The sequence below is a fragment of the Acinonyx jubatus genome, chromosome B3 (assembly GCF_027475565.1).
Source record: "Acinonyx jubatus isolate Ajub_Pintada_27869175 chromosome B3, VMU_Ajub_asm_v1.0, whole genome shotgun sequence".
NCBI classification, from domain to species: Eukaryota; Metazoa; Chordata; class Mammalia; order Carnivora; family Felidae; genus Acinonyx; species Acinonyx jubatus.
Genome location: NC_069386.1, coordinates 25691158 through 25712925, shown reverse-complemented (window position 1 = coordinate 25712925; position 21768 = coordinate 25691158). Strand labels below are relative to the sequence as shown.

At 41.7% G+C, this 21768-nt stretch overlaps 1 protein-coding gene and 1 long non-coding RNA gene across 3 annotated transcripts in view; one reads left to right on the top strand and one right to left on the bottom strand.

Moving 5' to 3' along the window:
* Positions 1 to 4852: 4852 nt before the first annotated feature.
* The window catches only part of GABRA5 (gamma-aminobutyric acid type A receptor subunit alpha5), an 81457-nt gene continuing 64541 nt past the window's right edge, over positions 4853 to 21768 (bottom strand). For both annotated transcript variants that reach the window (XM_015064108.3, XM_027067868.2), the window contains exons 8-11: positions 15642 to 15785; positions 12331 to 12483; positions 9220 to 9431; positions 4853 to 5877 (exon numbers count right to left, since the gene is read on the bottom strand). In XM_015064108.3, the coding sequence (XP_014919594.1) occupies positions 5575 to 5877; positions 9220 to 9431; positions 12331 to 12483; positions 15642 to 15785 (812 nt within the window). In that variant the 3' untranslated portion in view covers positions 4853 to 5574. The remainder of the gene's footprint in view (positions 5878 to 9219; positions 9432 to 12330; positions 12484 to 15641; positions 15786 to 21768) is intronic.
* Positions 7399 to 13566, top strand: LOC128315891 (uncharacterized). Its single transcript, XR_008299025.1, has 4 exons — positions 7399 to 7530; positions 8802 to 8947; positions 11483 to 11617; positions 12231 to 13566. It is a non-coding gene; the product is annotated as an uncharacterized LOC128315891 (long non-coding RNA).

The following is a 21768-nucleotide window of genomic DNA, read 5'->3' as shown; positions in this document are numbered from 1 at the left end:
TGCATCGGGTTCTGTGCTGACAGCTCAAAGCCTGGAGCCTGCTTCAGATTCTGTGTCTCCCTCTCTCTCTGCCCCTCCCCTGCTCATGCTCAGTCTCTCCCCTCCCCCCATTTCTCTCTCTCTCAGAAATAAATAGAAACATTAAAAAAAATTTCAAGTGTCATAGACTTCACTGTTCTAACTTAAGCTCAGGAGTTTTTCTTTAATAAGTACTTTTAATTTGTGGTATATCTTTGGTTAAATTTCCAGAGTTCTGAAATGGTTGATTTTGATAATCTTGCCAGTGTTGTCATTTTCTGAGGGGAGAGAATTTTCTGAGGTACTAACTCCATCATCTGGAAGTCTCACTTCTGGCTAATACATTTTTGATCACTTTACTGCAAGGGTCAACCTGTCAGACCAAGCTTGTGGTCACAATGTGGGAATCTGTTCCCAGTATTGTTATGTGAAATACTGATAAGTTCGTAAAAATCTTGAAATTTTTATCTTATACATTCTTAACATATTTTGTTTGGTTGGGATATAACCACCCCTACCCAAAAAGAGGTTTCATGACATCCAGTCCATCCACTATCCAATATTCATTCCCTCCAACATTCACTGAGCAGTCGCTGCCCTGGAATAGTGCAAGGTGCTAGAGAGACAGTGGTGGCAACATGAAGACTGTAGAATAAATTGGACTTAAATTAGTGTTGTGTCAATTACAGCCCATTTCAAAATTTGCTTTCTAAAATTATACAGTATAAAATATAGTATCTGATCTTTGATTTTGTCTTTCAGTTTGAACTCAGAAAAGCTAAGGAAATTTATTTCTTCAGACTTTTATACTAGGAAAATTTTAAGCAGTAAATATTTTTGAATCACAGTTTTCCATAAAGAACCCATGCTCATTTCAAGATAAGATACAGGGAATCCAAGTTTAGGATTGAGAGAGTATTGAAAATGACAGTGACAAACAGATAATCATGCAAATCTTTGATGAAATGAACCTTTTGCCCACTTTAAAGGCATTACCTGAAAATTTGGCAAGTAAATTGCAATGATCAGAGTTATTCATATTCAAATTCATAGCCATGTCTACTCATGGCATTGATTGCCCCAGATATTCTAGTGTTGTAAAAAAGACATTAAGACTAATTTTTAAATATTTAAAACACTGTTTTCACTAGAGAACTATGGCATTTCCAATTTTCAAAAATACTTTTTTGATTTGAAGCTAGTTCTTACAATGGAAGCTAATGTTGATTGAAGACTTGATGTCACATCATAGTTTTGCTTTCTCCTTGAGGCAGACTTCTCCCAATGCAGTAACCATAATCACTTATGTCAGTCCTCTGGAAGGAGCAATCACATCAAGATATGTGGCTCCTGTCAATCAGTGCTTCTCCCTCACCTCCCTTCCTTCCTCTGCCCATTCTTGCTCCCTGCATCTTTCTTCCTTATCACTTCCCCCCTTCTCTGCTTCTCTTTTTGAGGGGGAGGTGGGATAGAGAGTCTACCCTGACAGGTCCATTCTATCAAAGGAATTTCTAAGATCACAGAGTTTTTATAAAGGAAGGGACAGACTTAAAGATAATGCTTTCAGTGCCAAAAAAGAACCCAAACAAAATAAAAACAAGCCCAAAAACTCTCTAAGGTGTTCTTAATAGATAGATAATCATTCAACCAGAGCACAAAGCACAATTTTTCATTTTAGGTTATATTTTGGTTCTAAATCTACTTCCATCTGGAAGCAATCACATGGTGTTGTGAACTCAGAGTTAGAAACTATGAAAACTAAAATCTAGGCCTGTATTTTCTTCTAACATGTGATATGATTTGAGCCAGTGGATTAACATCTTTTGGTTTCAATATCCTTATTTGTAAAACAGATTTCTCATTTACTGTACCTATTTCCCATAGCTTGTTTCATAGGAGACATAAACCACTTTGTAAGACATTCACATACAAATAGGTTAGAAGATTTACAACCTCTTTGTCAACCTTCAAAGGGTGGGGTGGTGTTTGCTAAACCATTTTAACTTTGATAGTACTCTAGAAGCATTTGAACCCCATTACTGTACATTAGCATTTAGACCAACTTTAGCCAAAGCCTGCCCTATATAGATCCATAGATTCTTGAGAAATACATAAGTAATTCTGATTGCTGGCTTATTAGAATATTCTTTCTATTTATGGTAATGTCAAAAGAGATACATTTAAATACATATCCTCATTCTAAAAGCAGGGCACTGTAATTTATAATTATTTCCAAAAAATTTTATTTCTTACCTTGTTATCATTCTTCCCAAGGTGATTCTTTATTATGTCCTCACTAAAAATAACAAACACCAAAATATCTACAATATAAAATCAGTAAGCAGAAAACTAATGTGATCTTTTTCACTAAATATTAATCATTTTTAAGACTGAGCAGAATGTAAATGCAATAAGCTATCTTCAAACTGGAATTCACCCAGCAGAGCTCCTAGGGTGCTCTGTAACAAAGGCTAGAACTTTTCAAGAAAATTACTGCAACTTGATATGGAACATATCCTTTTCCATTAGATGTTTAAAGTGTTTGTATGTATAGCCATTTAGACCTAACTTATAGTATATTTTTCTCCAAACTACAATGCAATGCTAAACTGTAAAGACTACAGAGGGGTGCCTGGGTGGCTCAGTTGACTAAGTGTCTGACTAAGGCTCAGGTCATGATCTCACAGTTTGTGAGTTCAAGCCCTGTGCTGGGTATTGACAGCTCGGAGCCTGGAGCCTGCTTCAGATTCTGTGTCTCCCCCTCTTTCTGCCCCTCCCATGCTCATGCTCTGTCTCTCTCTGTCTCTCAATAATGAATAAATGTTAAAAAAAAGAATTAAAAAAAAGACCATAGAGAAAGAATAACTAAACAATAGACAAAATAGAAGCTTCAGACTGAGCCTCAGGTTTGCCTTTTGTTATAGCAGATTCTATGCTGTGGTATAAAGAAAACCACATACATTATTCTACAAATATAGCACGATTTGTAATAGAGAAACACTTCCTGCTTGAAGATTTAATCGCACTTTTTTGTTGACCTTTACCTTTATATGTGTAATATCCTGAAATCAGGCAGAGATAGCGGAAAATGGACACCCATCTTTTTGAAGAATGATCTCTCATTCTACTCTGATAAAATATGATCAGTGACCTTGAATTCTATGAAAAACCTTTATGGGATGAATCCTTTGGGTTCTCAATGAATGGATGTTAGTGGCATTTACATGGTTATTCAAGATGAAAGGTGCTGCTAAATATCTGCCTGTGTGAGTGGCCATGGCCATGGCCATATCTATGTCTACCACAGTCAGGTAAATTGATATTAAAGAACTATGTACCTGGGCATCTGGGTGGTTCAGTCAGTTAAGCATCCAACTCTTGGTTTCGGCTCATGATTTTGTGGTTCATGAGTTCAAGCCCCACATCATTGAGCTCAATACTGAGAGTGCGGAGCCTGCTTGGAATTCTCTCTCTCTCTCCCCCTCTCTCTGCCCTCCCCTGCTTGCTCTCCTCCTCTCTCTTTCAAAATAAATAAACTTAAAAAAATTAACAACTATGTATCATTATGTAGTCAATATAGGCAGGCATAATTTTGATACTTTTTGCTAACTATCATAAATAATCCCTTATTTTTAAATTTATTTTTTATTTAAAAATTTTTGTTAAGTTTTATTTATGTTTGAGAGAAAGACAAAGCATGACCAGGGGAGGGGCAGAAAGAGAGGAAGACACAGAGTTTGACACAGGCTCCAGGCTCTGAGCAGTTAACACAGAGCCCGGCACAGGGCTCAAACCCATGAACCATGAGATCATGACCTGAGCTGAAGTCAGATGATTACTGACTGAGCCACCCAGGTGCCCCAATAACTACCCCTTTTTTAAAGTTTACTTATTTATTTTGAAAGAGAGAGAGTGCAGAGGAGAGGCAGAAAGAGAGGGAGAGAAGGAATCCCAAGCAGGCTGTCCCAAGCAGTGCAGTGTCACTGCAGAGCCCAACATGGGGCTCAAACTCACTAACTGCGAGATCATGACCAGAGCCAAAATCAAAAGTAGGATGCTTAACCAACTAAGTCACCCAGGGGCCCCATCATAACTCCCCTTTTATAATTCCAACTGAGTCATAGAGGAGGCAGCAAGTGTTCATTTTATACACGTTATTCTTGGATACTTCCTCCAACAGTAAGTAAATGGTCTAAATGCAGTACTTGGCATCACTGTTCACACACAGCAAAAGGAAGGAGAAAGAACTGAGCAGTTACCTTGTCCATAGCAAGCACCCAGCTTGGGAACACTGTCAGGGAAGGTTCTATCAAGGAGAGACCCATGTGATGTATGTATGGGAAAAAAACTTCTGGTTTTACCTATTTACCGTGTGGTTGAAATTGCTTTCTCTTTGGTACTCTACTCTAGAGACTTAGATTGAAACAGACATGAATCACCAAGAGTTTTTTGTTTTTGTTTTTGTTTTTTTTTGCAAGGGATTTCATGATTGGTTTTCTTTATGTCATTTTTAGGCAATGAGCCCATCAAAATATGGATTTTTTTTTCAAACAATGACATTATCCACAAGATCAGTTCTTTTTTTATTTTTTAATGAACATTTAAGGTCCATATACAAAAGCTAACAGAGCAATTAGTCAGTCATGAAATAAGTACAAGGAAATAAAATGGAAAATAACTCAATTACAGTTTCTCACCACTGAAGCACTACACGCTGGCTGCAGCAAGAGGTGGTCAATGTTTCAGCCAGTGAATGCATGGGCCAAATGCCAAGACTGTCATCACATAACTTTTTGTTTTAACATTTCCTTTTATTTCGCTGATCATTATTCAGTTGGATGGGGAGGTGGGGGTAGGGAGAAATGTTTCTTTTCCAAAATAAAGAAAAAAAGGATTTTTTCAAGCAGTTAAATTTTTCCCTGGGGAAATATTTTATCTGTTCATCTAGCATATCATATATTTCTGTTATTAAATTTATCTGCATAAATATTTGCCTAATCTATTTCTTAATGTAATATCATGCAGTACTTTCTAATTTCAGAACAGTAAGAATTATTAAAGACAATTAGTTTTGTACATAAATGCCCACAGTTTCCTTTTTAATGAAAAATGTGCTCTTTGTGATCTATGTTTCTTCCAAGAGAGTTGGTCAAGTAATAATCATGGAGCATTTCCTAAAATATTTATTTGCTGGGAAAATTTGTATGAAATGACATTTGAAGTATAAAAAACATTGTTAGGTAACACTTGGAACAGTTAAAAATATACTTATCTTGTTTGTAAACTATCAGTGTAAGATACTGAGTATCTGAATGTCAGAGCCATTGTCTCCTGTTTTTCTAGAAAGTTGTTTGCTTTGTTTATCAATGTGACATCTTTGAAACATCTGACGTTATATATAGAAACATCAAGGCAATATTATTTGTACATATTATTAAACATGCAAAAATTTCCTGAAAGACAGTGCCTGAATATGGAGTCCCTCTGAGTTCAACCTCTCCTTGGTAACCATTCTGCTGGAAGTATGGCTCTCCTGGAGTTTGGGAGTGTGGTGAGTTATTTTGGAGGGGCAGCTCCTTTAATCACTGGTTCCCTATTCAAATATGTTGCCCAGTAAACTAAGTTGAAAGTGCCAAACAAGACTGGGAATACAATTCGGGACATTTTGTCAATCTTGCTGATGCTGTTGTAAGTCTTTTTGTTTTCAGAAGTTTTCTCTTCGGAAGGCTTTACTGAGGCTGAAGATGCATTTGAGGTCCCTGCCGGGGTCTGTTCCTTTGGGATGTTGGGGGGGTGGGTCATCTTCCCAGTAGTATAAGCATTTGTTGACTTACTTAGTATGAGTTCCCGCTCCTTCTTCTGCAAAATATATAATAAGACTGTAAGGGCATGCTATTTTCAGGCAATTGTCAAATCATTTCTGAAAGTTCTAAAGGTTTATCTCTCAAAAAAGAGATACAGAAACATCAGCTTAGCTCTAGGGGAGGGAAGTTCTCCACAGACTTCTAAGCCTACAACACCGCATGGCCAGTCTTGAACATGAAATTCTAGAATGACAAAGTAATTCTAAATCAGAATAGTGGTTATCTTTGTTGAGGTGGAGACTATAAAGGGCTTTGTTGACTGGGAAGTGGCATAGTGAACTTTTTGGAGAACTGGTGATATTCTCTATCTCGACAGGGATTTGGCTTACACAGATAAACTCATTAAATGTATCCTTGGTATCTGTGCATTTTACACTATGCAAATTTTTCTTTGAAAGAATCAAATGGTAAACAAATATTGAACCCTTGTTAATGATATACATATATTTACATGTATATAAATATATTTGGTGGGAAATATAGTGTCCTTTAACATTTACTCTGGAATGCATAAGAGTATAAAGGCGGTTTGAGGATGAGTGAATGGATAGATAGATGAAAATTAGACAGTAATGACAGATTTTCATTGTGAAATTCTTTAAACATCACAAACATTTGTTTGCAAATGTATAAAATAAAATGCTGCAAAAAGCTGTTCCTTAATATAGTGCCATTAAATAAAATTTATTTGCGAAAACACAGGAAAGTAACTTAAAGGAAATATGTCAACCATTAAAACTATGAAAAAGATAACAAATAGGAAGGAAGCACATAGAGCAAGGAGTGAGAGGAAGTAAGTGAAAAGAGAGGAAGAATCAATATGGAACCAGATGCAGAGAGCATGGGGACATGATGAGAGAGGCTACACCAGTCCTGGGCTACAGTAGGGACCCTCTGGCCTACTCTTCAGAAATACTACAGTTCTTTGATATATCAGTGATCATGTGCACACCCACACTGGTCTGCCAAAAGAAACTGATAAGCATAACTATGAATTTACTGCCTTGAATGGCTCCCAACTCTTGGTGTAGCCAAGGAAAGAACAGATGCTTTAGAAGATACTAATCTGTGTTGATAACATGTGTTTTACTTGGGGGAATGAACAGTAGTACAGAATTCAGCACAATTACAATGGCTGTGGTATTCATTGAGATGTGTCCCAGTCCCCCTTCTAGGTCCACCTGCTGCTCAGCTGCAGACAGAGCAGCCAGGAGACAGCCTTCAGCTCCAAATCATTCAGGGCTGACTTCAACTTCTTCCTCTGATGAATGTCACTTCCTCTCTGTTCTTTCATCTGTATTCATCCTTACAAACTACCTTGCACTCCAAACTCTTACCTGGCATTTGCCTCTGGAGATCCCAACATGTGACAATGGTGAACACAGTCTATTTTTCAAGCTCTATACTTCTAAGTAAAAGTCAATTTACGTGAGTAGGCTAACACTATGTTTAATAATTCATGTGCATTACCCATGTCTCATAGTATGACTTGCCCACCCGAATGTCTTTAGATGCCCTGATTCTTCAACTGCACAGAACCTTTCAGGCCTAAGTGGTGGGATTCTCCAGCACTACAGTCTTTGAAGGACAACATGAAGCACTGAAGTTCTACAAGACAGTGAGGCATGCTGCTTATTCTAAAAGATCAGTGCTAATCTAGTGCTAGGTAAACCATGTTAGCTTCATTCCTCCCTCTCCAAAGGTCTTGCCAGCCAGATCTGTGGCAAGTAGTAATAACAGTGGGGCCAAGTGTGAAAGTGGAGGCTGACAAGGATGGTGAGCCTACCTGACAACATTTTAGGGCTCTCCATTCATTCCTTCCTCCTAGATTCAGAGATGTGTGCCTGAAGGCCTCAATTCATGCAATAAACTTCCATCTGCTCTCGTACTCATACTTGAGTATCTCCAGTCCACTGTCACATAGCCATCAAAACCCAGACACTTAGCAATCATTTCACTTCAGGCAACACAGGGCTGGGCATTGGGAAGCCCTCTTTCCCAATTCCATTCATGCTCCTCCCCCAACAAACATCCTCCATAGCTCCTTTTGTCTTTACCATCAAGTCCAGAAGATTGGGTCAAAAATCTCTAGTTTGCCTCTACAAATGTTTTCCCAGGTCACCACCAATCCACTGTGGTCAGCTAACTCCTGTGCCCCCACTCCATCCCCAACCCCAAAAACATCCACTCCTAAGGTTGCTACTTGTCAGGGCACTCCCTCCCATCCTATCTCCTTTGAGAGGGCCCAGCACAGACCCCACTTGGCCTTCCTCCAACCAGGCAAGCTGGACTTCAAAATGAGCTTTCCATGACTGGAATTCTGACGTGGGAAGGGATACCTGGCCCTTGGAAGTGAGAAGAATCAGATGTGTCAGCTTAAGTCATAACTTCTGACTTTTACCGGAAAGAAAATAGTTGTGTTAAATGCAAAAAGCAAGCATGAGGCCACCGATGAGACACTGATGAGTGTCCTCAACAAAAAGAGACAGCCCTGGGTGGCTGTTCCTGGTTTGTGGCCCTGACTGGGAGGTCAAGCCAGACAATTCTAGTCTTCTATAATACTTTCCAGGACTCCCTTCATGCTGAATTTTCAAAGGACAGATTTTTATTTCAAGTCTACTTTGATAACTTTGATCTACTCTTCTTCAGAGCAAAGGTTTTGCTTATTTGTTTAATGCATGGTGTAATTAGCAGTTTATCAAATGCTGTTTCATTTTCTGCTCCATGTAGATTATTCTCACCTCCCCAAGGACATGGTTCAGCTTGGAATTCTGTGCAACCTTTTTTCTTCAAATATTCCTTAGATTTAGGCACAAATCACCCTCTAAATACCTGATAATTAATTGCTTTGAACAGAGTAATGCTTTCCACAATAACTATGCATCATTAAGTGAACCAAATCATCTCTTCCTCAGGTAGGGTTTGCTGCCTCCAGTAAGCTGCATGCTCTCCACATGCCCTTAAAGCCACCCTGCAGAAGATCTACTGTATGGTGTAGTGGCAAAAGAGAGTGACAGAGAATATACAATTCAGAACCGGACAAGTAGTCACTGAACAGACAGAAGGTACGTTAGCAAAAATAGCAGACCTATGTGTAAACAGCTCAAGCCATTCACCTGACATCAGACCTTTTGCTTGATCGAAGCTAATGATTCAAAACAAAGTTGAAATAGGACCTGTTGTAAGTAATACTTGGTAGAGACCCTCAACACAGGGAAGGAGTCCTTTTTTTGTTGGGGGTGGGTGGGAGATAGGGAGGAGAAACACTTGTCTTATATTTGATATTTTGTACCATAAATGTTTTCTCTGGAGGAAAGGGGGAAAATGTAGTCAGTACCTTGACCTTGGCTGCTTCTGAGGCTTTTTTGCCATCCCAGGCCCAGCCTCTCTTTGTGAAATAGTTGACGGTGGCAAACTCAATCAGCGCAGAGAACACGAAAGCATAGCACACAGCTATGAACCAGTCCATGGCTGTCGCATAAGCCACTTTGGGTAGAGAGTTCCGAGCACTGATGCTGAGGGTCGTCATGGTCAGCACCGTGGTCACCCCTGTGGTGGTTGGGGACGGTGTGGGAGGGGGTGGGTAGGGAGAATGGAAACAGGGATCAGTACTGGCCCCCAGACCCCAGTATAACAACCCTGACCATAACAGATGAAGACAGGAAAGGAACTAGTTACCTTTATCAGTGAGCTAGTTATCTTTACCAGACAGAACCTCCCTTTCTACAGTTTCATAACATTTAACACACTCATAGCATTTATTTCCTATTTTATTGCTTATTTTATTTACCTTATTAATTGGCTCCTTCCTCGAGAATACAAGCTGAGGAGGGTAGGGATTGGGTCCGATATATACACATCTCTGTGTCCCCATTGTCTTGAACCAAGCAAATAGCAAATAGCTCTTGTTCAACAAAGATGTGTTGAATAGGTAGTGTTCCTCTGTTCCATGGGGGCAATACCCAATGGAGAACAGGTAATGACATTCACATAGCATCTGGTGAAGTGTTTCACAAAAATTTGCTAGGCACCCTATGAATAGTGGACTCAAGGCAACCTGAAGAGACAAACCTGCTTTTACATGTATTAACCCAACTTGCAGGCCTTGAGGAACTGAGAAGCTGAGTGCAGTAGAAGCACCATGTCTGAATCTGAGTCTCAGTACTTTCCTCCATCCAAGAGGGATCAATGTCCCCTAAAAGCCACTGTGCAGGGTGTCTGTGGCCAGTCTGCCTTGGCTTCTGTGGAAACATTGCAGTGATCATGCAGCAAGGCCAGATACGTGGAGGGGAACGTTCAGGACTGGCAGATTACAAGCCATCTATATAGCATCCACTAAGTGCCAGATTGATTTAAGCTACATTCTGGATGGGTGTAATTATCCCCATTCACAGGTGACATGTTTAAAGATTTAAAAATACTTAGCAATGTACCCCATTTCGCTAGCTGACAACTGAGAACCCATATTCAGACCAGGATCTGCAGGACCCTTATAGCCCACACAACTTCCACATGCTCTGTGTCTTCCTCCTCACCACAGTTTTGTTTGCACAAGGGTGCACTTGTGTGCATAGGGTGTGGGCACAATGCACCTGCTATGGGTTGGATTGTGTTTGCCCAAAATTCATATGTTGAAGTCCTAACCTCCAGAACTTCAGAATGTAAACTAACTTGGAAATATAGCCTTTACAGAAATGGTTAAAATGAGATTGTTAAGGCAGGCCCTGATGCAACATGACAGGTGTCACAGACATGAACACAGGAAGAATACTGAGTAAAGACTGGAATTCTCTGTCACAAGCCAGGAAACTGCCAGAAACAAGGAGAGAGGCCTGAAATAGACCCTTCCCTCACAACCCTCAGAAGGAACAAGCTTTGCTGACCTGTTGATTTTGACTTGTAGCCTCCAGATCTGAGACAATTAATTTCTGTTGTTTAAGCCACTCAGGGCATGGTACTCTTTTATATAACTTTAGGAAACCAGTACAGCACCAAGTGCATAATGTCACTGGTGGTCACAGCAGCTTAGTTTTCATCCAATGTCATCCCTCAAAGGTATTTATATGTCCTTATTGAACATGGTACCATGTGTGGAATAGAATCCACTTAATTTTTAATAGAATCAAGAGAAATCACTATTAATATTAATAAATTAAATATTAATTATTAAATAGTAGACATCTTTGATTTTTCTTAGAAATCCACTTAATCATTGTACTTGGAAAGTGTTCTGGCATGACCTTTAACAGGCTTCTTGCAACTTCTTGGGTCCTTTAACACCCTAATGTGCATCTGGAATCTCCAAGAAGAAACAGATGCTAATATGCAACATTGTCCAAACTATTTTTTTTTTCTCAGCCACCTACTAATGTTCCCCTAAAGACCTGGAGCCATAAGTCAACCTCCACACCTCTCCGAAACATTCCTGAAGCTAGATGAAGCAGGGTAAGTGAAGCTGGCCATGTAGGTGGAGGTAGAGAGATAGACTGACAGGAACACTCCTGGGCCACTCACTTAGAAACTCCCTGGGCTCTCAAGCTTCCCACAGAATTATGGTAGTGTTAACATAAAATGCTGGTCACGATTACCTTCTTTTCAAGGGAAAGTGCAACAGTAAGAGCTGAGGCATGAAGTATACCTTACAGTTTAGAAATATGTGAGCATCCATTACTGCAACTGACCTGCAAAACTACCTTTAGTATCACTACTGAAATGCGAGGAAGCAGAATTTCCAGGTAAGAGTCAAATGCTGAACTATGTCTGCTATGCTGAGGTACCTCCTGAACTAGATCTTGCTAAACCTCATTTATGTCTTAGGGATGTCAAATGATGTTATTCTGCTAAATGGTTATCCTATATGTGTATGTATGTGTACATGTATATATTTGTATATGTATGTTTATATATATGTGTACATAATATATATTTATTATTTATACATGAAAATATCCATATATTCATATCATAGACACCATATGATGGTATATATGATATATAGATATGTAATTTATTATTACCATACCACATATGGTATATTGAATGCCTGTTGGGAGTTAATTTTAAAGTGGTATCACGTTTCAAAGAAAACTGCTTGATAACGTAAAAAGCAGTACTTTAGGAGAAGTGTGAAAATACTGTAGCAAAATCTCACATAAGACAGATTGCTACCAGTTTCAAACCTAAAAAAAAAAGAAAAAAGAAAAAAAAGCCCTACCAGCAAAAGCTTTTCAAAATGGAAACAATGATCAAATAGACCAAGTGTCATTTCCTAAAACCTTGTTAGAGTGCAATCCTAAATCCTTATCCTTAACATTGAATTCTTTACTAATTGGTCTGTTTGTTTCCCAGGTCTCAGAACAGACAGCACTAGTCATTCAGAGGCTGTTCTTTGGGGGTAGTTAGAAGCAGTCACAAAACACCAGTGTAGGCCTGGCTTGGGGACACTCACCAAACACTGTCCTGGCAGGGACTGATTCTCTGTTCAGCCAAAAGGACACTTGTGACAAGATCACGGTCATTATGCAGGGAAGGTAGGTCTGGATGACAAAGTATCCAATCTTCCGCTTCAGATGGAAATGAGCTGTCATGATTGTGTATTCACCTGAAAATAAACAAATTAACTCGGGCAACCACCTGTCCTACAGTCCTGCCTATGGTTCCTGCCCCTGAACCAGAGGCAGTCCTAAAGTCCCCTTCTTTCCACCTTCCCACTGGACAACTATTTGTTTGTATTGTTAGGATGAAGGAGATGAAAGAGGATGCATAGATTTCTTAGCCGTCATTCTGTAAGTCTTTTGAGCCCCAGCCTCTGAAGAGCCTTTCCTGCTGGATGTTTTTCCTGGGGAAAATCAGATTTGTGTGTTTTCCTAATCCCTGGTCACAATCTGTGCCACTCTCTGCCCACCCCCTCACTGCTACTGCCATCAGGATTTCAGGATTTAGTCTCTCCAGATATAACTCAGGACATCACAGAGCCCTGTTGCAGGTGGAGAATTGTTCTCCCTATTTCCCAGCCAGGGAAAGCTGGCAGGAGCTGGGGGAAAGCACTCCCCACAGGCTCTGCACTCCGTGACAGACCCAGGTGGAGGGTGAAGAACAGCAGTTTGAGGAGGCCACTGGTCTGGCAGCCCCTCCCTCCTGCCACCTACCAGGGGAGATCGGGGCATTTCCTTGGAGATGCCCCAGTGCCTTCTCTGGATCTGCCTGGCTGTGTGGGAGGCCAGAGGGGACCTCCCATTCATTGCTGAGAATGACGCTGCCCTGATGGTGAACTGGTAAGGAGCTGAGATGGGTTGTGGTTGGAGGGTATATAAATGGATGTCAACTGGAAAGTCTCTAATGCTAGATTCCTTTTTCTGAAAAAAATATAGTTAACATATGACGTTGTATTAGTTTCAGTTGTACCACACAGTGATTCGACAATTCTGTACATTACTTAATGCTCACCATGGTAAGTGTAGTCACCATCATTCACCATATAACATAATAACAATTACTACTGTCTGTACTCTACGTTGTGCCTTTCATCTGTGTGACTGCTACCTGAATATACACCTCCCTAGGGAGATGGGGAGGCTGCTTTGAGGAGTGGAGGCAGAGTTAAGCTGATCTGAGGACAAGAGTTCTTTTGCTGAATTGCAAGGAGTAGATGGTGTGGCTGGGGAGCTGGATAGAACTGCAAAGTGGGGAGAAAGGGCTTGAGGCTGCCACTGATGCAGACCTGGGTGGGAGCCATCTGTTTGGGGGTGGGGGGAGGGTCTGCCAGAGACCAATGTGGAGCATCGGTACTTTGAGTCAGATAGCACAGATCTGCCATGTGCTATTGGAATCAAAGCCCAGAGCTCAGCATGGCCAGCTGTGGAGGTCCCTACGTGCCTTTTCTCTCAGCATGCCAGATGTCAGAGGCAGGGGGAACCATTAAGATCACATGTAGCAAAATCTGCCCCCTTCCAGAAAAAAAGACAAAATTCCTAGCAGTGTCTGCGACACACCGGCATTGGCAGGCCACATTTTCCCCATGGCTTGAAGGCAGATCAGAGCAGCAGAGAGGGACTGAGCAGGTTTTATCACACCAGAAGGAAACAGCGACAAAGAGAAGGAGGATGAGCTATGTTTAATAGCAAGAACTGAATCTTTATAATGATCCAATGTTGCCTCTTCTTAACACCCAAGAAGAAGGGAAATACCAGTCTATTTCTCTGCAGTAGGGTTTGATATTACTCTCCTACTTATAATGCTTTTATTGTTGTTCTTTTCATTCTGTTTTTTTTTTAATTTGAGTATAGTTGACACACAATATTACACTAGTTTAGGGCGTACAACATAATGATTTAACAGGTTTATATGTTATGCTGTGTTTACCACAAGTGTATCTACCATCTGTCCCAATACATCCCTATTACAATATTATAGTATCATGGACAATATTCTTTATGCTGTGCCTTGTGTTTCTGTGACTTAGTCATTCCATAACTGGAAGCCTGTATCTTCCACTCTCCTTCACCCATTTTGCCCATCCGTTCACCCCCTCTTTCATTTGTTTTATTTTTGAGTTAAGGGTAGCAATATCAGATAATGTTTTAAAAAAGACCATATTTTTAGAATGCAGATAGAGGCAGAAACCCCGTTTACACATTTTTAAAGAACTGTATGAAACAACTCCAAACAGCAGCATCCTCCATCAGCATGGCATTTCTTTACCCCAGACATCTGCCATGCTACCTTTTCACTTGTTCCCATAAAATTAGGCCTGCTTCCTCTTCCTTTCTCTTTAACTAGGCATCCACATGGTGCCACCATCCTCACCATCCTGCCAGGCTCTCTCCCCTCTCCCCAGGATGCCCAGCACCGGGCTAATGGGTAGGCTCTAGGAGCCTGTATGTAGAGGAGGCATGCACTCAATGTCCATGAGCTTCCTGCCAGCCCTGAGGTTTGTATCATTTGGAGCTGACCGGGGTATCATTTGGAGCGCAGAACTCATCCCCGTGACAGGCCCCACTCCATCCCTGTTATACTTTTCTTCTCTGCCATATGGAGACTCTCTGGCACCCTGGGGTCTCCTCCCCTCCTGACTGCTGGGGCTGGGCCTCCTGTGGCCAGGAAGCAGCCAAGAATGCACCCCGCAGGTGCAGAACCTTGAACATATTCTGTTCCTTTGGAACACCTCACCCATTTTGAATCAGGTGAAGCCAGGCTTCCCCCTGTGGTACTTAGCCCGGCCCTATGTACATGAGAGTGAGAGCCTCTGCTTCTTTCTTGGTGAGGTCTCAGCTGTTTCTATTCTGCTTGGTTGTACTCCCCAAAATTCAACCCTTGGGAAATCTTCTTAGAAATTTTCAAAACCTCCTGGTAGGGGGAGCTGGTAAATAGGAGTACTTGTAGGAAGCTGTCTACCTTTCCTGAAAAGACTACTGCCTCTATGTCTCAATGCTGGGAGCAGGGACTGCATTATATAAGGAAGTCTATGTCACCTCCAGGCAGAGCCTACGATCACAGGGGCCTGCTCACATGAGGGCAAACACATCACAGATCAATGCCTCCCATGGCTCTTCATGCTGCTAGGCAGCCACTGCAGTTGGTGCCTCCGTGTGCAGCTGCAAGAACAGGGATCTGAATTGGAGGGCTCCCGTGGACAGCACCCAGCTTGCTAAGTAGAACTCAGGTGTTCCTAGGAGGCATGCCCCCTCCCCCCACCCCCAGCATGGTACAGGAACACTGAGCTCTCCCAGGGTGTGACATTCTATGTGCACTTGGTCTCACCTGTGCTGGTGCTGATGTTCTCAGTGCCTACTGTCTGCCCCATCAAGTGGTACTGGTTCAACCTGGAGCCATCTTCTGCCACCACCACTGACTTAGTGGTTCCATTAGTCCACACATAGACAACTTCGGAATTAGGATATGCATCTGTATTGGAGCGCAGAAGGTGGTATAAACATGGAATTATTTTCAGCCTGGCACAACCAACAATGTCTATAGAAGTAGCAAGAGAGATGGTTGGAAAGTTAAAGGACCTGAAGACTGCACAGGTGGTCAAACCAAGGCAGATGCCGCCACTGTTCAGGTAGGGCCTTCTCATTTCTAGAGATCTGAGTGGTCAGCAATCAGTGCCTGTTTCCCAGTATGTATTTGCTCTTTAGGGTACGCTATCACATGGGCTGAGACTACAGTGCCGGGGGCTCTCCCAGCTCTGTGGTGTTGAGCAAGTGACTTATGGTCTGTGCCTCAGTTCTTCCATCTGTAAAATGGGATGGTTACAGTAGCTACTTCTTAGGGCTCCTGCTATCATGATACAAGCTCCATAATGACCAAATTCGTAGAGCACGTGGAGGAGCACCTGAGTGCATCAGCTATGATAAAGGTTCCACTTTGCAACTGGTACTTATTGTCTTGTCTGACACTGTCCTGGTGGGAGGGTGCCATGGTAGATATGACCTGCGTTGGTGTCATGCCTATGAATGTTACTTTATATGGCAAAGAGCACTGTGCAGATGGAGTTAAGGCTATGGGCCTTTAAATCAGAAGATTATCCTGGATTAACCCAGTGCACCCAATATAATCACTTGAGCCCTTAAAAACAGAGAACTTTCTCCAGCTGGAGCCAGTCAGAAATCCGTCTCAGAGATTTGAAGCATGAAGAAAGTACTTGGCTGTCATTGTTGGCTTTGAAGATGGAGGAAGGGGCCATGGCAAGTGGGCAGGTTCTAGAGGGTAAGAATGACTCCCCAGGTGACAGCAAGCAGGAAACAGGGACTTCCAACCTACAGCCATGCAGAACTGAATCCTGCCAACAACCTGAATGAAGCTGGAAGTAGCCCTGCTACTGTCAGCCCTATTGACACTATAATTCTAGCCTGTGGGACCCAGCACAGAGACATCAGGCAAACACACTATATTCTGACCTATGAAACTATAAGACAATAAAGGTGGTTTTTCTTTTTTCTTTTTTTCCAGCTTTATTGAGATATAATTGACATGTAGCATTGTTTAAATTTAAAATATACATTGTAATAACTTGATAGATGTATGAATTGTACAATGATTACCACAGTAAGGTTAGTTACATATTGATTTAAACTGCCAACTTTGTAATAACCTGTCATGCAGCAACAGAAAACTAGAACAGTTAGATGGAGAACAGAGGCTCTCTCCCAGAGGAGGGAGAAAAATACACATAAAACATACAACAGGTGAGTAATTGCTATGGAGAGCTACAAGCTATGAAGAGGGAAGAGGTACAATTTTAAGTGAGCTTCTCTAGGAAGACCTCACTTAGGAGACCGAAGAGATGTTCAGGAGCTGGCCACAAGGCTGTTAGGAGGAAGAGCATCCCAGGAATGGATGCTATAAAGGTCCTGAGGCAGGAGCATGCCTGCAATACCTGAGGAGAAGCCAGGCAGGCAGTGTGGCTGGACAGGGAAGAGGGCAGAGGGAAGAGGAAAACATCAGATAAAACAGTGTCTCGAGGATAGTTTACAGCTTTTGCTGTGAGCTAATCAGAAGACATGGAGGTAGGGATGGGGGATTAAGCAAATAAGTGACATATTATAACTTATGCTTTAAAATGATCTGTCTGGTTGAGATGGAAGAATAGAATGTCGGTGAGAACCAGACAGAAATGGGAGACTGCCTAAGGCAACATTAAAATAATCCAGGTGAAAGGGCGCCTGGGTGGTTCAGTCAGTTAAGCGTCCAACTCTTAATTTAGGCTCAAGTCATGATCTCATGGTTCATGAGATCGAGCCCCACATCAGGCTCTGTGCTGACAGCACTGAGCCTGCTTCAGATCCTCTGTGTTGTTCTCTCTCTCTGGCCCTCCCCTCTCTCTTTCAAAAATAAATAAACATTAAAAAAAATCCAGGTGGAATACGACAGTGGTGGGCAATGGCAATAAGAGGAGAAATTAGGGATACATGTTAAAGGGAAGATTTGTCCAGTTGCTAATGAATCATGTAACCTGTGACAGGAAGAAGGTGGCCAGGCTGGACATCTGGACAGTTCATTTGCACTTAGGATGGCAAAGATTCTGGAAGGACCTGGCTTCTGGTGAAATAGCAGCAGTGCAGGTGCAATGTATCAGAAATGATACCTACAAGGGGTTTACTTGGGGATCCTGAGGGAGCAGCTGGCTATATAAGTTAGTTCATGGGAATGGTACCGAGTGAACATGGGATCTCTCCAGTTGCTAGCATATGGATGTCAACTGAAGCCTGGGCTGATGAGATCACCTGAGTAGTGTTGGTGGATAAAAAAGGGTGGTAAATGACTTCCTAGCGTGCTGCAGCGTGCAGAATATGAGAAGGTGAGGGGGAAACAGCAAAGCCACCGGAGCAGCAGGCACTGTGGTGGGAAGGCACAGGGAATGTGCTGTCCGGGAGACCTGTGTCACAGACTTCAGATGATGGATCAGGAGTGGTCACAGGACCTAGCAGGATCTGGCCACCATGGCAAAAGCAGTTACATAAGAGCAGCTGGCTTTGAAGAACTGACAGGCTCATTTGTTCCAGTTGTCTCTTGAGGCCCCTGAAGGTAAGCCAGCATACCTGTCCCATGATCAGGCCCATGAATCTGAATACATGCCACATCCAACCACTTTGACACCTTTTGAACAAAGAGGTCTGCTTTGCTCCCAGCTGCTTAAGCAGAGCATGACCCTCAAGCACGTTTGAAAGGAACCATGTACCCATAGAGATGAGAAATCTGTAGATGTCTCAGGAGATGAGGGATGAACTGCAGAGGTCTGATGACACTGCTGGCAGGGGAGCCATCCCTCAGTATGACAGCATGCTCTGTGACTCTACTCCAAGCTGAGTAAGCCCACTGCACTGTGAAGGATCCCCTGCAGCAGCAATTCTATTAGATCAGGCCAACAAAACTATGCATTTGGATCAGAGATCTTAACAGGTAGAAGTCAGAAGAATGGGCTCTGGAATGATCAAGAGTTCTACTAAAAAGCGTAGAAGTTTCTTTGCTAATGCACATCACTACCTTTATTCTTATTTATGTGCAAAAGAGTATCCATACAGTTGAAAAATAATGAAATCAGCATGTATGTTGCACTCAGCATAATACAGAGGAAAACAGAAGAAGCTTCACGACTCCCTGTGCATGACACACTGAAAACTCACATCCTCCCTACAAACTGGTATTCTGAATTTTATGATAACCATTGCACTGTTTGCTTTGTAGTTTTACTTCCTGGACAGAAGCAGAAGTCACTAAACAAAGTTGGTTTTTGTTTTGTTTTGTTTTGTTTTGTTTTGTTTTGTTTTTGGGCTTTGCCTATGTCTTCTTTGTGAAATCTGTTCATGTTTTGACTCATATTTCCTTTACATATTCTGACACTTTTTGTTCTATGTATTGCAAATATCTTCAAATTTTTGGCTATTTCACTGTGTTCTTTTTTTTAAATTTTTTGATAAAATTAATGTTTGTCAAATTTATCAGTCTTTTCATTTTTCTGCATCTTATTTCAGAGGCCCTTGCTGTTCTGAGGTCACACTATATTACATGTGCATTATCAAAGTTTTAACACATTGTCTTTCACCATTTGGGCCTTACTAGAAGCTGACTTCTGTATATATTTTTCACACAGAAGTATCCAATGGCATTTTCTCCATGTGATTTTCTGTGTTGCCACCAAAATTATTAAGCCGTCTCTCCCAGCCACTCACTTTCAGGGTTTGCTCTGCCAAGTAAGGTTTCTGTCATGCACTGGTTTTCTCTTTGCTGGGTCCTCTGCTAAGCTCTCTTTTCCTGTCCTGCTTTAGAAGACCCCAATAACTGGAAGGGTAACATACCCCTCCTTTCTTCTTCAGGGGCCCCTGCTTATTCCTGTGCTCACCCATATACATGTTGGAATTGGCTTAGGCTTCCATAAAAATACTCTGATGAGATTTATACTGGAACTGAACTGGATGTATATATTATAGACTGGGAAGACATGACATCTTTTGGTATTGTATTTTTTTTTAATTATGGACATGATGTGTCTCTCCATGTATTTAGGTCTTTGTAGTGAAAGTGCTTGACAATAAGTTGTTGTTGTTTTTTTTTTAATTGTAAGGCAAGCACCTGATGTTAAGCTTTTGATTGCTGAGGCATCTACTTCATGGCAGCCTTCTAGAATGTACTGCTAGCTACACAACTAAGTAAAGAGCCAGGCCACCCCACCCATGATATTCCCCTTTTAGAAAGCCCAGTGTGACCTAGATAGCTGACCACTTGAGTCACCCCACTTTTCCCTTCCTGTGCCCTAATTCTTGCTCTTATGGTTTAAACTTGACAATAAAGAATGAACTTGCCAAACCCTAGGCACCCCAACCTAGACCCAAATAAAGGAAAACTCTGGTTCTGTGCTCCCTCTTTCCCTCTCTCTACCTGTGACCTTGCCATATGCCCCCAGGTGTGCTGTGTACCTTCTAGGACTTGCGAGTAATAAATGTTTTTTCAAAGTTCCCTGATGACTATTGCTGAGATTAATCTTGCAATCATAATGAGAACCACAAGAGTTGGTCCCACTACAGCACTGGCTCCACTAAGGGAAATGTCTGTAGGGTTTCACTATGAGTAATATGGCCAGGAAAGTGCCCAGGAATCCTAAGTGATAGCATCACTATTGATAGGCTGAGGCCTACCCAAAAGTTTTCTATATTGAAATATTTTTAATGTTTGTATCATTCTCTATCTTTTTAAAAAAATTTATTTATTTTGAGAGAAGGAGAGAGAGAGAGCACATGCATACACGCACAGGGGAGGGATAGAGAGAGAGAAAAAGCAGACTCCGTGCTATCGGGCAGAGCCCAACACAGAGTTCAAACTCATGAACCCATCCAGTCATGACCTGAGCCAAAATCAAGAGTTGGATGCTTAACTGACTGAGTCACACAGGCACCCCTCATTCTCTATCTTTTTGCTGGATGTCTCCCCCTAGATGTGTGATACTCAATATTCTTTTTCAGTAACCAGTGTACTCTGTCCTTGAGCAAAGGGCAAGTGATAAGCCAACTTACCAGAAAGTTGCTAAGCAAGGGTGGGGTCAGAACCATTAAAATGAGTGATGACTCTGAGATTTATCTGCATACTCATGATTTGAAATGGAAGTAAATAGAGTAGACTCCATTATAACAGTTAATGAAATATCACGGATGCTAGACTTCACTCACATTGCAGGTAAATGTTGAGCGGTATCCTTGCCTTTTTTTTTTTTAATTAACATACCTTCATTTTCAAGTTTTAGGTAATATATAACTATATTTTTCACATTAAAGCTTCCCTGACACAAGTACATACTGTTGTAATTTCCCTTCTCTCCTGGGGAGATGGGTGGCTCTCTCTCTGGAGAGATGAATGTGGGGGCTGATGATGCCTCTACCTTGGCAAGCTGCTTTCCAAATGTCTGGTCATAGGCATCACTGGGCATGTGCTAATAAGACTGTGAGGGCTCCCTGCATTCTACATAAATGACAGTGAGATTTCTATCTCCCTCCTACTTTGTAAATGTTATAGGACCCTAACTATTAAAGAGCTGTGGCACTCAGACATGGACTTAAGCAGAGCAGCCCTGCTGGATTCTGGTCAAGGCTGTGAGTGTGGAGCAGACAGTAGATGGTATGAGACTATCCCCTGGCTTCTTACTGTCCCCAGACTGGCTCAGGAAGCTTCTGTTTCTATCGTCTTATACACCTGCTGTGTATCTTTTTCTCAGTTCATCCACCTCACAATGGGGAGAGCTGCTGCCTGTGAAGCTGGCCTCCCTCTGACTACAACTCTAGTGAGAAGTGCTACAGATGTCCCATTAACAACTCCTCATTCCATTTCCCAATCCATAGGGGAGATGTAAGTCTGACCTCTGGTCAAGAGAAGGGGACCCCCGCAACCCTTGGGAAAT